Source organism: Halichoeres trimaculatus, unplaced genomic scaffold (genome assembly GCF_033239565.1).
Source record: "Halichoeres trimaculatus isolate MK-OKI-2021-1 unplaced genomic scaffold, fHalTri1.1 fHalTri1_scaffold_9, whole genome shotgun sequence".
NCBI classification, from domain to species: domain Eukaryota; kingdom Metazoa; phylum Chordata; class Actinopteri; order Labriformes; family Labridae; genus Halichoeres; species Halichoeres trimaculatus.
The window spans coordinates 14,049,499-14,063,756 of record NW_027437188.1 but is presented as its reverse complement, the minus strand read 5'-3'; the positions used below and the strand labels follow the sequence as shown (position 1 = coordinate 14,063,756).

The following is a 14,258-nucleotide window of genomic DNA, read 5'->3' as shown; positions in this document are numbered from 1 at the left end:
GGACAGAGGTGAAACTGTTGCTGTATCAGCCAATAATGGCATGATCTCACACCGATCACTGATAAAATAACAGTTTGCTACTGTATGAAAATGGCGTGGTTATGTGTTATTTTTAAAGGCATTATTGAACTGGCTCGAGTGGGCCAGTGGAGCGCGCAGTCAGCTGACCCAGAGCCTTTCAGTTGCACTTTGAGCCTGCGTTTGTTGTCTGTTGTCTGGTCTCTTGTAAGAGGGCTCTCTCTTTCTCTCTCTCTCTCTCTCGGCTGTTGTCATCCTCAGTGAGAATGAATGTTGTAATCATCCAGATAAATATCAAACATGTTTGAAAATTATCGGGGCAGCTCCGACGAGTCTGTGAGACGATCGTGGGGCTAAAGATTCATCTAGAAAATAATCCTGGCCGAACATCGGGGCGTTCATTTATGAGGGAAAAGTGCCAGCTACACTATGCCATGCATGTGTGTGCTGGTCACTTCACGGTCGACTGCTTTTCCAACTTTGGACAGTACAACAGAGGGATAGCGAATAGACTGGTCCTGAATCCAGGGGCATTACCAACCATCCTCTTACAAACCTGGGACCCTGGAAATATGAGTATTTTAAATGCTGTGTGCTGTGGAGAAGATGTAAGAGCTTTTCCTCTGTGTCCCTCCTGTCTTTGTGTTAGCTTCAGGATGCTAACTTTAGCTGAGGTTAGCCTGTTGTTTTAGCCTGTAATGTTATGGTAAATGAGCTTCGCTATTTTCTAAACATTGTGCACTCGGAGCTCGTGGCAACGCTCTGAGCGACGCGGAAGAGCAGGGCAGTATCAGCAGTGGCTCATTTACATATGAAGGCCACGCCCACTAAATCAGACCGTTCTGAACAGAGGGGCTATGAGAGCCTGGAAACAATGCTGCTGTGCTGGATTTATTGGCTTTTTGGACCAAAACATGTTACTACCATTTCATGAAGACATCAATGATCCATATTAAACTGCAGAAAAGGAGCATAGCATGGGACCTTTAAAGGCATTGTCTGGACTGGTGTAATCAATAGCACATTACTTTGTTCCCCATGACCACCATCACCCAAGGAGAGCAGACTATCTGTTAGTGTTACTCACAGCCCAGTGCTCTGAGACATATCTGTAATGTGCAACCTCAGTGACTCCTGGTTATGTCCTGCTAGTGCTCATCTACCAACTCTCACCTCACCAATCAGAGCTAACGTAACCTCACTCTTCATTTTATTGATAGACTCTCAAGTTTGAACAGACCACTGCAGAATAACTGCAACATGTGGAATCAACATTATTAGAATTTAGCCCTTTTAGCCTTTAGCTTGTGTTTAATCACTCTCCTGTTTATCTCTCTTCTGCTCTTCTGTCCTTTTCTGTCTGACAGTGAAGTTTCAGCGTCTAGCATTACTCTTAAATAAATCACAAAAATCCTGTAAGGCATAGAAAAACATTGGTTGTCATATGGTCAATATGACAACTAATGTAGTCATATTTGGGCCGTACATCAAATATGTTTTGCAACATATACAGCCTATTAGTGGTCATTTCTGCTTGTCTCTGTGCACAAACAGTTTAAAATGGTTTGTCGGACAAAGATTCACATGACTGTTGATTTTTACTCATAAATTCTTGCAAACTGTGCACAAATATAATTTTCTTTATTCAGAAATCAGTCAAAATAGAAGATTCTTAACCTTAAAGCTGCTGTAAACGTCGTCCCTCTGATAGTACTGTGGAATGTAGGATAAGCCATAGGCCTCTAGAGACACAGGAGGCTCCCCGTCAGGCAAACAGGGATACGGCTCGTTGTCCTCAACTTGATAGCTGTACCCTGATAGCTTCTTCACTGGCAGCCGGCCATAAATCTGCACACACACACACACACACACACACACACACACACACACACACACACACACACACACACACACACACACACACACACACACACACACACACACACACACACACACACACACACACGTGCAATATTATTTGTGTTGCACACAAATAAAGGAGAGAATCCAAGTCAATCTACCTTTAACCTCACTCTAACAAATACTTTTCTCTGAAACACACCAAGTTTATGGATCTGCCCTTACGTGGCAAAAATAATTACATCCAGAGCATGCTCTTTCAACTCTCTAAAGCTATTTTTCATGCACAGCCTCGATGAGATTCAACTAGGAACAAGGCTTATAGGTATATCGATGCTGGAATTTCTGAGGACTGCGGTCTTACATAGTTTGCAGTGAGAGCCTCCTGTTGCTCCAGAAGGAGGACACTGAGGTCAATGGCCCTGACAGAGCACAGGGAGCCTGGCTCAGCCTTGAGATTGAGCTTGGTCTTCTGTGCAGGGAGCAGCTGGGGCTGGGGGAACTTCAGAGACACCTGCAGGAGACGTACAAGTCAGTTCAGAGTGGACCAGACAAACAAACTGTTCAATTTGAAATGCACATCTTTATTCATGATTCAGACTCGAGTATCGTATCTTTGTGTTGTATATAGTTACCTTGTTGTTGAAGCAGAGCTGAACAGGGTAGTCCATGCTATCACCCACCATCTCTCCACTTGGCAGCACGGTGTAAATAATCACCTGGGCAACCGGTGCCAGGTTTACAACATCACTGGCTATCACAGACAGCTCCCCTTTGTTGACTGAAATGGAAAGCATACAACACAAATTAGAGAAAACAACAACCTACAACCTACAGTGTTTGTTTGTGGGAAGAACATTTAGCTGCCTTTGAGATAAGTGCAAGATTATCAGTTTATCCATAGAGAAATAATCTAAATTTAATAATAATAATAATAATAATAATAATAATAACAATAAAAGGAGCTTTCAGACAGAGTTAGCAGAAACTTTTCAGGGTTTTCTCTCCATACCAATTCCATGTTTCACAGAACCCTCCACTGTGCCTTGATGCTTAGATTCTCCCCTGGAAGTCACCTAAAGGCAACATGACACAAAAAGAAGAGTGTTTTTTCCCCAAGGAAAGGTAATGGGGATTAATTGCACATAATTAGTGCTGCACTCAAAAAAGCCAAAAAGTTGAGAGTGAAACGCCGGACACGTCTCCCCCTCAACTGTCGCCATTTTTGCTATGTAGTGGAAAGGGCAGGAGCTGATCCAATGACAAGTGACGGTTGCAACTTTGACTGCATTTAAATAGGAGGACTTTGACGTATAATGTTTGTGTTGGATTTTTTTAGTGAAATGTATTCAGTTCAGAGAGAGGGTGTGCATGTCTTTTGGTCTGCACAGATGCTAAAACTCTGTCTTGTTGGGGCACAGAAGCCTAGTGGTTTTGGTCATACCCCATGAGGTTAGCTCTTAGGCAGGCAGCCCAGCTTGCAGCCCCCTTCCTGTAAGTCACTCCAAAATCTTGTCCTGTTTCCTACTTTGTACACGGTCCACCCCCCATCTGATTAAAGACATAAAAAGCCCCCCTTCCCCCATCCAAACACATCATTCTGTAATAAAAGCTACCCGGTTCTTTTGTCGAACAACTCCCAAAGATCACAAGAGGATCCATTTCTCAGTTTAGCATTTATTCTGGTCACAGGTAAGGTTTACAGCACTGGTCCCAATAAATGAGCCCCGAAATCCGGGAGCAATACAATTTTATAACAATCATTGCTACGCCTACCAGAGGTTGAGTGTGTCTGTGTGTGTGTGTGTGTGTGTGTGTGTGTGTGTGTGTGTGTGTGTGTGTGTGTGTGTGTGTGTGTGTGTGTGTGTGTGTGTGTGTGTGTGTGTCACCATGCAGCTAGGAGACTCGGTGGAAGTTTACTCTGGGTCTAAGAGACTAGGAATGTCCCGATATTACATTTTCCCTTCCGATACAATACTTCAGCATTGAGTATTGGCCGATACCGATATTAATCCAATACGATATCAGCATTAAACATGCACAATTTTATTACTTATTTTGTAGTATGTCTGTCATGTTAGAAAAGGCTTGATGAAGTGATATTATTCGAACAAAGAACAGTAGTCAGCAACAGTAGGTATGAGGAAAAACTGACCCATTTACTATTAGCCAATGGGTAGCAGAAACTGCTTATATCAGAAATTTTAGATGCATTCCGATACGATACCGATACCGATACTTGTTTTTTTGCTGATATCGGTCCGATATCCAATATCAATATCGGACTGGGACACCTCTAATAGAGACCTCACAGACACAAGCTGAAGACAGAAGCTATCCTTCTATCCGCCAGATGAACATACATCAACACTGAACATGGCATGTGATTAGATTAAAATGCTAAATTATTCTAAAAATAAATAACAATTCCATCCTGTTCAGCTACAGTTTCTGCCAGGATAAAGAGATGCTACAAACTCTGCGTTTAAATCTTAAATCATGCTTTGAAGGGTTTCACAGTGATAGCAAGAGCAGAGCAGCATGATGGATATGAAAAAGAATTATCATGGGGACAAGCTTAGACTTTAACAGACCTTGAAAAAGAAGCAAGAGGCCAAAGTTACTTTTGATTATATTGGTGTGTCAGATAGTTTGAGGTGATGTTAGGAACTATAGTGATTCAATCTTTGGGTCAAAGTAGTTGGAGCTGTTTGTTAAAATCCTGATTAAAATTGGAGAATGCATTCACAATTTTAATTTCCAGACACAACGACAGGTTTTAGTGAACTGTTAAGTAATGATTTTTTTTTTTTTTTTAACATCCAAAACGTCCCTCACAAGCCAGTCAAAATTCATACTGTTGATAGTTTGAAGGAAAACAGCTGCCCTGCTTGTAGTTACTAAATAATAACAGACTTGACTGGACATGTCTGGTGACTGGACTCAGACATGGACACTGAGGACTCTAGACTCAACCCGACTCCAGGTTTAGTGACTGAATACTGATAATCACCAGCGCACTGCTCAGTGGTGTCATGAGTTCTCTGAATCTCACCAGGAAGTAGAATTTAAAGCTGTCCTGCCCCTCCATCACCTCCTTCCCTTGGATGATGTATTGAGCATAGAAGGTGGCATCTCTGTCACATGGGAGGTCCTCATCAGCCAGCATGAGCTGCACAAAGTTTTTGCTCTTGGAGTAAAATTCCCTGACCGAGTGGTAGCCTGAATTATAACGTGGTCTCATTGTATAGGGCACAGATGGGTAAGATCCAGTAAGCCCTCTAGGGTAAGCCTGTAGGTGCAAACAGTCACATTTTCACTTATTAACCATAACTTACAAAAAACTCAGTCAGTCAGATACAATGAAAAGTCTAAAGAGAACCCTAACAAACCCTGATTGACACAAAGCCCCTCCAGCGAATTGTGTCCAGAGAAAACTTGGCAATGCCTCTTGAGTCCGTTGTCACTGTCAGGGTTTGGGGGTACCAGGCAGAGATGGTCACATTTTCATTAGGAACAGGACTATTGTCTGGACCAATTAATTTGATCTGTAAACAATCAGAAGCAAAACAATAATCCTGTGCAGACCTTTGAGATGTGATGAGACCAGAGATTCACAGGTGTGCATGTGTAAGTCTGCCAGATCATTGAGTGTAATCACCTTTCCCACAAACGGAAGTCCGTGCTTGAACGTTATGGCTGCATTCTCAAACCTGACAGATCTAAGATTCCTGCTGAAATTGATTCGTCCGCTTTCAGTCATAGTGACCCCTGCATGGTGGTGAACGCAGAGATCACAGTTTAGAACAGGGAGTGTTTCTTGTGCCTTCATGAGCATTATTGAGTGATGGCTCAGCTCACCTGTGCCAAACTCCTTCATTTCAGCTCTCACTTCAAAGTGAGTGATGACATTAGTAGAGGTGAATGATTCGGCTACGTTAACAACTTGTGTGGCACAACCACTCCCGTCCGTCTGGAGGATATTCACCAGGATCAAAATTAAAAAAGGTAATAGGCAACCTCAAATAGAAACATATTTACAGGTGTAAATTTACTTATTCTATTTGGAATACTCACAGACAGCCCATATGTGCGGCAAATATTAATTATGTTGCTAGGATACCGGTAATATCTATACCGATAGCCTTTTGTACAGAATACTGCTTGGATTGAACCGTTGACTGGTTTCCCATACGTGTATCTGCAGGGAGCAGGACACAAGTTAGTTGTTTTTTGCTCCTCAGTTTGGCTTGTATGTTATCAGTAGGCCTGTATGGCTTAGTTCAAATCTTTTCATCAGGATTGTATAACCCAGATTTGGAAATCCGCCTCTTGTTTATGCCAGTGATCAGATAAATCCCACTTCCTTTATCCTGCCTACTAAGTATCAGTCTGATGCAGACCAAGCAGCCACCTCTGATCTGAAAACAGGAAGCCTAAGTGGAGGTGTGTGGAGTCCTTTAAGAGTTCCTCGAGGCTGGCTGCAGAAACCATATAAGCCAAGCAAATAAAGATGGTTTTATGGCTTCAATAATCAGTTTATGTCAGGATAGCTGTCTCCAAAACAGCTAAAGTCTCGCCTCCTTGCCTCATTCCAACTTAAACAACACTAGGTTGAGTTCATCAGTCCATACGTTTTCCCTGTCGATGATGGACTTTGAATATCTACATCAGAAACAAACAGGTGATGTCATGGAGACTACATCCATAAATTACACAGTCTGCAATTGTCACACAAGCATTTTAGAGATTAGCAAATTTAATTCACATAGAGGGCGCCAAATCCACACTAGCTGAAAGTCTGTCACTGTCAACATCTCTTACTCTCTACACTTCCCATTTATGAAAATCCTCTGAAGTCTGGGAGGGCTGCATGTGTTATCAAATTTCACCCTGACTTTCAGTCGACTACTTCTACCTCCCATGTGATAAAGTTTTTATGGGAAATAGTCTGGAATAATCAAGGCAGGAGTCAGCTATAGATCCATGAAAAAAATTGTTGTTTATATTGGATTTTTGTTTATATTTACAGCAGCTCTGTAAAAATCTGCAGCAATACAGCATTCAAATGAAAATGTTTAAAACTGAAATATCTACCACTGCGAGCCATTGTTTCATATATTTGTGCCTGTAATGCAGCCTTTTGCTAAGATTGGGATGATCCTGACACCTGTAACCAATTAAAAGATGCACAGGGTGGAGATCACCTAGCGGTCTAGGTTGCGCCCCATGAGATTTGCCCTTGAGCAGGTGGCCCAGGTTTGATTCCAGTCTGTGGCCTGTTTCCTGCATGTCATACCCCACTCTAGCTCTGTTTCCTACTCTTTCAAATTTCCTCTCCCCTGTCATGAACCCTTTCCCCCCACCGAAAAAAATGTCACCGTGTTCAGCAACTGCAGTTTCTATGCAGTTGTGTAGCTTTTTCTAATAACATCTATCATTGCCAGCCTCAACTGCCTTCCTCTGCTGGTCATGTGTTGTCTCTACAAACAGCATCTACTTGACATGAAACCTTGTTTTCTTAAGAATGCATGTTTATAATCTAAAAAAGGAAAAAAAATAAAAAGGTTAATGACACCACAACAGAACAGAACACCTCTCACTGCACTTTGTACAAGTAAAATGGTCACACTTGCTTAAAGGAGATCTTTTCTGAGGTGACCAAACATTATAAAAGTTTGCCTCCAATAAAAGTTTTAACGACTACAGTAATTGGTTACTCACTTTCCACAAATCTTGATTTTTGCTTCTTTATCAAAGACCGTAACCACACTGGGAACTTGAACTTGAACCTCGTACTTTGGCAAAACTAGGAGACAGAAAACACGAATCAAAGGTGAGCAACTTAAAGATGATCAAAGACAAAACAGCCAAAGCCGGGTTGATGACCGCTATTACCAAATTCCTCCACTTTGAAGCTGTAAGTAATTTTTTCTCCTTTGTTTGTTTTGGCGTTGATCGTGTAAGTTCCCTCCACTGCCTCAGGAATCAACTGGTGAGAGTGGTCAAGGATACCATCTTCAATCGGCTCATCCAGCCACTGGGCGATGCGATTTCTGTCTGGATCCTGAGGAAAAGAGAGACATTGAGGGTTTAAAATCAAAGTAAAACTCTATTACATGTAAACACCACAGATGCCTGAACTTGAATAAACCAGAATATTTTTACAGATCGCAACAGTTTGTACCAAAAGTGGACTCAGCTCACTTTCTTGTTGTCACCTTTGTCAATATTTAGATGTATTTATTATTTTTTCATTCATTCTGAGTAGAACAGGTGACAGCCATCACCACTTGAGAGTTTGTCTTGTGTTGAATAATTTTCTCATAATGGGATGAAACTAGCCAGGGGAGTCTCCCCCTGCTGACCATGAAAAGGAATGCAAGTATGATGCACTGCTGCATAAAAAGTATGAAGCTCTGCACACTTGTCCAGTCTATGGTGACATATAACTATAAGCTATCAGCATCCTGATTTTTAATATTCTTTATTTTGTTCCTTGTGGTTTAATGTTTCTGGTCAACAGCAGCACAGTCTCTCCCAAGATCCCTGTTAGTGGATCTTACCTGGATCTCCACCAATTTGTACTGAAAGAAAACAAAACAAAACAGAAGAAATATGTGAAAGTCAAGTTGATGCGTAAAAAATCTGCAAAATATATGCACCAATAAATTTAAATGCCTCTGTTTTTACACACCTGATACTGAAAGCTACCACTACTACTACTACCTCTCCTTTTACTACTAAAAAACCCTTTGAGCTGCAATGAGAAAAAGAGCTGCATGGTTTACTGTTGATACTCCTGTACATAATCTAAATCTCAACAGTAAGCCTTTGCGCCAAGAAAAAGCAACCAAACTTCTCTTAAAATGACAAAATCACAATGAAAACATGACCTAAGCATAGACTGTAAACCTAAGTGACAAGTTTTTCTCAGAACCTCAGAAATAGTTCCCAAAATGAGCCTTACCCTCTCAAAAAGTTGCTGGAGAAACACGGTTGTTCAGCTTGGCAACCACCAGGGCCGGGACAATATTATTTTCTCTCGAATTGATTTTTTTTATGAATTATGGGATGCTGATTCAATTTGAATAGTAATTCTTCCATATTTCCGATTTTGGGGATTTCTAGTTTGCTATTTAAAAGTTAAATGATGATAACAATGGTGTTAACAGACTTCATCAGGAGCGATTTTTCCACAAAAAAATGCAAATCACATGGGAGCTAGTTTTTTAGGTTTTATCAAGCGGCAAACGCTGGTTTAAGAATACGAGACAATGCGGAAGTGCTTAAAATCTGCTGTTTCTCGAGTGTTCACTTGAAGCTGGCTCCAGAAGTACCGGAAGTCACATACACAGCAAGCCAAAAAAAAGCCATTTTCAAAGCAGAAATTAACCTATTTACAGCATTGTTCAAAATAAAATATAATAATATTATATAATAATTTTGCTATCGGCACCCACTGTATGAGGGGTGAATTTATTTCTCACTCTGCCGTTCAGAGGATATTAATATAGCAAGCTCCCCCAATAAGAGGCCCAGCTGAGGGTCATGTGATCGACAGGTGCCCTATGGCTGTAGGCAAAGCCCTTGCCACCATCAATATGGCCGCTATAGCCGATGTTCTTCATTTGCTGTTTCGAACAGGTGACGTTGGCATGACTATGTCCATGTCTTATACAGTCTATGGGATTTATACAGGGATTTGACATCACGTTACTAGATAGTTGAAGAACATTTCGCCCTCTGCTGGAGAAAAGCAGTAACTTGTGCGAACCAAACACTCATATTTTGAATGGACACCTCTGGCATCACCACTATTATGCGGTTAAAACCTGAACCCCAATCACTTGGCTTGTCTTCTGAGACTGCAGAGAGCTGTGTTTGTTAGAAAGTAGAGCCCTACCCTGGCTATGTCGGTAAATCAAAGTGCATACATCACAACCTGAAGCATAGGGGTCCTCTCTTTTCTATTTGTCACTTAATTTAATCTATGTTTTCTTCCATTATAATATTTTATAAGTATATTAATGAAATTTTGCAGCAACAGGTACACTAAAATGTATAATTGACAGTTAAAGTTGCTTACAGAGAGTGGCTTTGATTTTTTTCTCGGATTCATTAGAATAATAATTTGTTTATGTTTTGGAAGTAGTAGCTGTATGAAGTCAATCAAACTCAATTTTATGTAAAAAAGTATCCAGATTATCTTAAACTATAGCTTTCTTTATAATAGAAAACAATTAGGATAGATCTGAATGAAACTTGTGACTGAATCAGCCTCTGGACCCTGACTTCAGCTTGTCTTGGGTCAGACTCAGGGTGTGCCCAATAAACTCTGACAGCACATTTATCACATTACTCCACACAGCTCTTCACACCTACACGGTCTTCAAAATGAGCTAACAGCTCCACTTTCACCTCCCACTCTCTGCACCAAAATAGACCCCACTCCTCAGATCCACTGACTGCTTGGTACAAACCACACTAGACCACAAGTTCTCTGAACAACATCAGTAACGTCATAGGATGTAACTCACCACTCTCTTTACGGGGATGAAATCAGTGTCCATCGAGACGATTCGGAACATAACTTTTAGATAAAGAACAAAAAACAGCATTTGATGTAAGTAAGACAGCAGAGTCAGGGTAAGCCTCTGCTGTTGAAAAATGAAGCTATTGTCATGTTTGAAGAGCTTCAGAGCCAAATCTTAAAATCTCTCAATCATTCAAAAAAATAATCCTTCATCTTTTGTCAGTTAGACTATTTAATGTAAACATTTTAATATGTGAGACTCACCGTTCTGTCCAGGTTTGTAGATGGGCTGGTTGGTGCGGACGATGTGGACGAAAGTGTCAGGCACAATCAGGACTTTTCCTGTCTTGGCAATAGGCGCTGTATCATCGTCCTGACTCTCAATAAGAACACTAATGTTCGCCACCTTACTGGAGCTCACTTTGGGGACCTGCAACACCAGTAAACACACTATTGTCAGTGGAGACAGCACTTTTCAGACAGTGCAGCATCTAATACTCTGATGTGCAGAAGCAAGTGTTACAGGTAGTGCTGCCGGGTGATCAAAAATATGAATCTAATTGATTACAGGATTTGTAATTAATTTACCTGAACAATCACATTTTTATCTCACACATGCTTAAGGTCCCCAAATAAAGAATCTGAATTCTAGGACATTACAAAATTGTAGCGCCTGACTAATCAAATGAATACATGAAGAAGAGAAGATTTGTAAAGCCACATTCTTTTCAGCTGGCTGATATTAAAATGTTGGCTGCCATTGACGTCTGTAAATGTTAATTTGAATGCAACCTTTTTCTGTGACATAGAAATAAATTGTGTTTCTCAGCGGGGATAGGCGAGCATATCAATCAATATCATGCTCGTAAACCACTGTGGGTGAGAGCCGTGTGCTCTTGGGATAAGAGGTCAGCATGGATATGAGGAGAAGTATGGGCGCCGAAAGGGGCAGAGGGGAATTCTAAGGGCACATCATTGGCAGGGGCCCAGAAAGGCTCGTAATAAAATGATATGGGGGCCAAGCAATATTTCTTTTCATGGGGTCCAAAATCCCTGGCAGTGCCCCTGTGGAGAAGATGTGAGATGACAGGCATGGCTAGACGCTGGAAGTTGGAAAAGTTTATGCAGGTCACGTTCGAACTGAGGATGTGTCGCGGTAGTTCAGAGAGCAAAAGCGGCGAGATTGTGAGAAAAGACAACAGAGATCATGGAGAGGATCAAAGGCTGGAGCGCCCGAGATGAACGCGATCAAAAGAAGAGAGTCCACCCTGCTCATTTTTGGTGCTTACATCATCATGGAAAACGATATTATCTGGGTCTTGAAAGATCGTTCAAGGTGCTGTGAAAATGGCTGGCAGCCAATGAGTTAAGCATGTTAATTTTTATAATGCATTCATTTGCAGTGTAAATAATTAATCTAATTAACACATTAAAGTGACAGCCCAAGTTACGGGATGTTATTCACAGCAGAATCAAGCTTTTTCATATTCTGATCAGATAGAAAAGGATGAGGCGTCCAGCAAGGCTTTTTACAGGCTAAACAAAATAATCAGCTGATGTCATGTCTTTAATTGGTTGTAGAGGTTAAATATATCTCAGATGACACCAGGTGAAAAAAAAGGCAGACCTTGAAGGTGAAGCATTGGAAGAAGTTGTATTTGACCCTCTTCTCCATGATGATAGTTCTCTTGGTTCCAGACGGCATTTCAAGTTTGATGGTGATGCAGATGGGCTCTGAGGGTTGGTGGATATTCACACACAGCTTTTCAGTACTCCCTCCTTTCAGCTGGGAGCTCACCGTTACGGCATAGTTTCTTCACGAAGAGAAAGAGAATGGGATTATTTATTTGAGGAGATGACTTGAACCAAAAGCCTTAAGTACAGATAACACGTTAAGCTCAATCACTTCTAACCACTGTTTAGACAATGTGTTGAATTAAAGCAGTGTGCAGTTATCTGTCGTTATTTACCGTTTCACTTTGAGAAGCTATAAAGACATCATTTGTGTTTTACGACCTGCTGATACCGAAGTATCAATGTTTGCCTGAAGTCAATGCTGGCATCTGTCCATCTTACTGAAAAGAGTTAAGAATCATTTGGGCTTTTTGCTCAGAACAAGTTCGTTGACACTTAAAACAGCTCAAATAACAAGTTTACTTCAGATTGGGAAAACAGAAAAAGCTGTTTTATGTTTTTTGACTTTCAAAATGCACTTTTAAAAGTTCATTGGCAGACACATGCTTCAAGACAAAAATAACCATACTCATAATTTGTACGATGTCAGATGCGTTAAGCAATCATTAGAAAGAAAGAGTAGGGGATCCGAAGCCTGTGTTTGTCTTCACAGCTTTCTTTTCAGTTTGACATGTACAAAAACACATACGGTAAAGTTTATACAGCAGGAAAACCAGACGCAGCCTGTGAGTTTTGTTCACACGGTACATCAACAGAGCACAAAGCAGCAAACATTACAATAAAATTAGCATCCTATCAGATTCAGAGCTGCAGTAGAAAAACACAAAGTATAAAACAGATTCAGCTCCAATTTCATCATGTGCTCTGCTTCTGCACATACTGTCTAGAATTTGCAAGCGTGACGCCAAAACAAAACTTTTGCAGGCGATATGAAATGTGAAACAGAGTTGTGCATGTGTCCTGATGGTGGAGTTGAGCAGCTGCCTCTCCTGCTCCCACTGGTGCATGCATTTGACATTTACTGGCATGTTGCACCAGACCTTAATCAATTACATCAGTTTGTTGGTTAAATCTTGATTTACTTACACCTCAAGAACATCATGAGTTGATGTGGGAGCTGGCAGGAATCCTGCAGCAAGGATGACAGCAAGCATTTGAAGCACAGGTGCCATGTCTGCAGAGGAGTGTGGGAGATGAGGATGCCCTCCCAGCCTGCAGCAGGTGTTGGTCAGAGAGACAGACAGATTGTCAGATGAAGCTGTGGCACTGGTTGCCATTTATAACCCCAAAGCTTTTTCACTGACCTTTGCAGGCTCCTCCCCTTTTCCAAAGAATACACCCCTAAAGCTTGTGTCTGCTGCCAACTTCTTGCTGCTGGAGTTCAGGAGAGTCCACATCACCTCCCCAGATGAGATCAGGAGAATTTGATGACATGATGACTCTGGAGTTAAACAGTCTGAGTACAATTTCAGAGCTAAGAAAGACCTTCAGACAGAAACTCATTGTCTTTTGGGCTCTTTAAGGCCACAAGTTGGGTTCATACAGTTCTACAGAGTTTTTGCCTAGCTTAAAGTGAACATGAGCTAGTTGAGGTGGCACTCAACCTGCGATGTGCCAGGTGCATACTTGTTACATGCACAATCACATGCAATGTACTTGAGGAGTCCTAGTTATTGTATAATGAGAGAGCAGCAGCAGATTTTGCCTACTTCCATGGTCTGTGTTGTTATTACAGCAGAGGCTTTTGCCTTTTCAAAACCATCCCCAGGTCTGAAGACAGTTTCTGATCTCTGAAGCTGACCTGACTGTAGCCTGCTTACCTTCAGGTGTTATAAAATCTTACCTGGCTCTAGCTCATTAACTATGACTTAGTTTATTTTAGAAACTGATGTTTGTTTTTCTATCTGTACTTGTCAGAGCTTTTTAATAACATCATAACAAGCTGTAATCAAGACACGAGGATGCTGAGTATTGAATACATGATAATTAGTTGACACACAGTCCAACAGTGCCAAGAGAAAGAGGGCGAGGCTGAGAAACAAAACACACAGACTGACAAAGAGACGTACAGAAAGGATTTCCAGTGTAGTAAGACAATTCTTGCAACTTGCCCAGTATGCTTTCTGTTACCCTGACATGCTACGACTAC

At 41.2% G+C, this 14,258-nt stretch overlaps 1 protein-coding gene across 1 annotated transcript in view; it reads right to left on the bottom strand.

Annotated features, from left to right (window-relative positions):
- Positions 1 to 13,281, bottom strand: part of LOC141797838 (alpha-2-macroglobulin) — a 30,289-nt gene extending 17,008 nt beyond the window's left edge. The window contains exons 1-16 of the mRNA XM_074679523.1: positions 13,196 to 13,281; positions 12,042 to 12,228; positions 10,679 to 10,844; positions 10,419 to 10,471; positions 8,445 to 8,465; positions 7,777 to 7,945; positions 7,603 to 7,687; positions 5,956 to 6,079; positions 5,740 to 5,851; positions 5,540 to 5,649; positions 5,271 to 5,426; positions 4,934 to 5,170; positions 2,891 to 2,954; positions 2,514 to 2,659; positions 2,243 to 2,392; positions 1,696 to 1,866 (exon numbers count right to left, since the gene is read on the bottom strand). Of these exons, the coding sequence (XP_074535624.1) occupies positions 1,696 to 1,866; positions 2,243 to 2,392; positions 2,514 to 2,659; positions 2,891 to 2,954; positions 4,934 to 5,170; positions 5,271 to 5,426; positions 5,540 to 5,649; positions 5,740 to 5,851; positions 5,956 to 6,079; positions 7,603 to 7,687; positions 7,777 to 7,945; positions 8,445 to 8,465; positions 10,419 to 10,471; positions 10,679 to 10,844; positions 12,042 to 12,228; positions 13,196 to 13,281 (2,037 nt within the window). The remainder of the gene's footprint in view (positions 1 to 1,695; positions 1,867 to 2,242; positions 2,393 to 2,513; positions 2,660 to 2,890; positions 2,955 to 4,933; positions 5,171 to 5,270; positions 5,427 to 5,539; positions 5,650 to 5,739; positions 5,852 to 5,955; positions 6,080 to 7,602; positions 7,688 to 7,776; positions 7,946 to 8,444; positions 8,466 to 10,418; positions 10,472 to 10,678; positions 10,845 to 12,041; positions 12,229 to 13,195) is intronic.
- Positions 13,282 to 14,258: the final 977 nt, after the last annotated feature.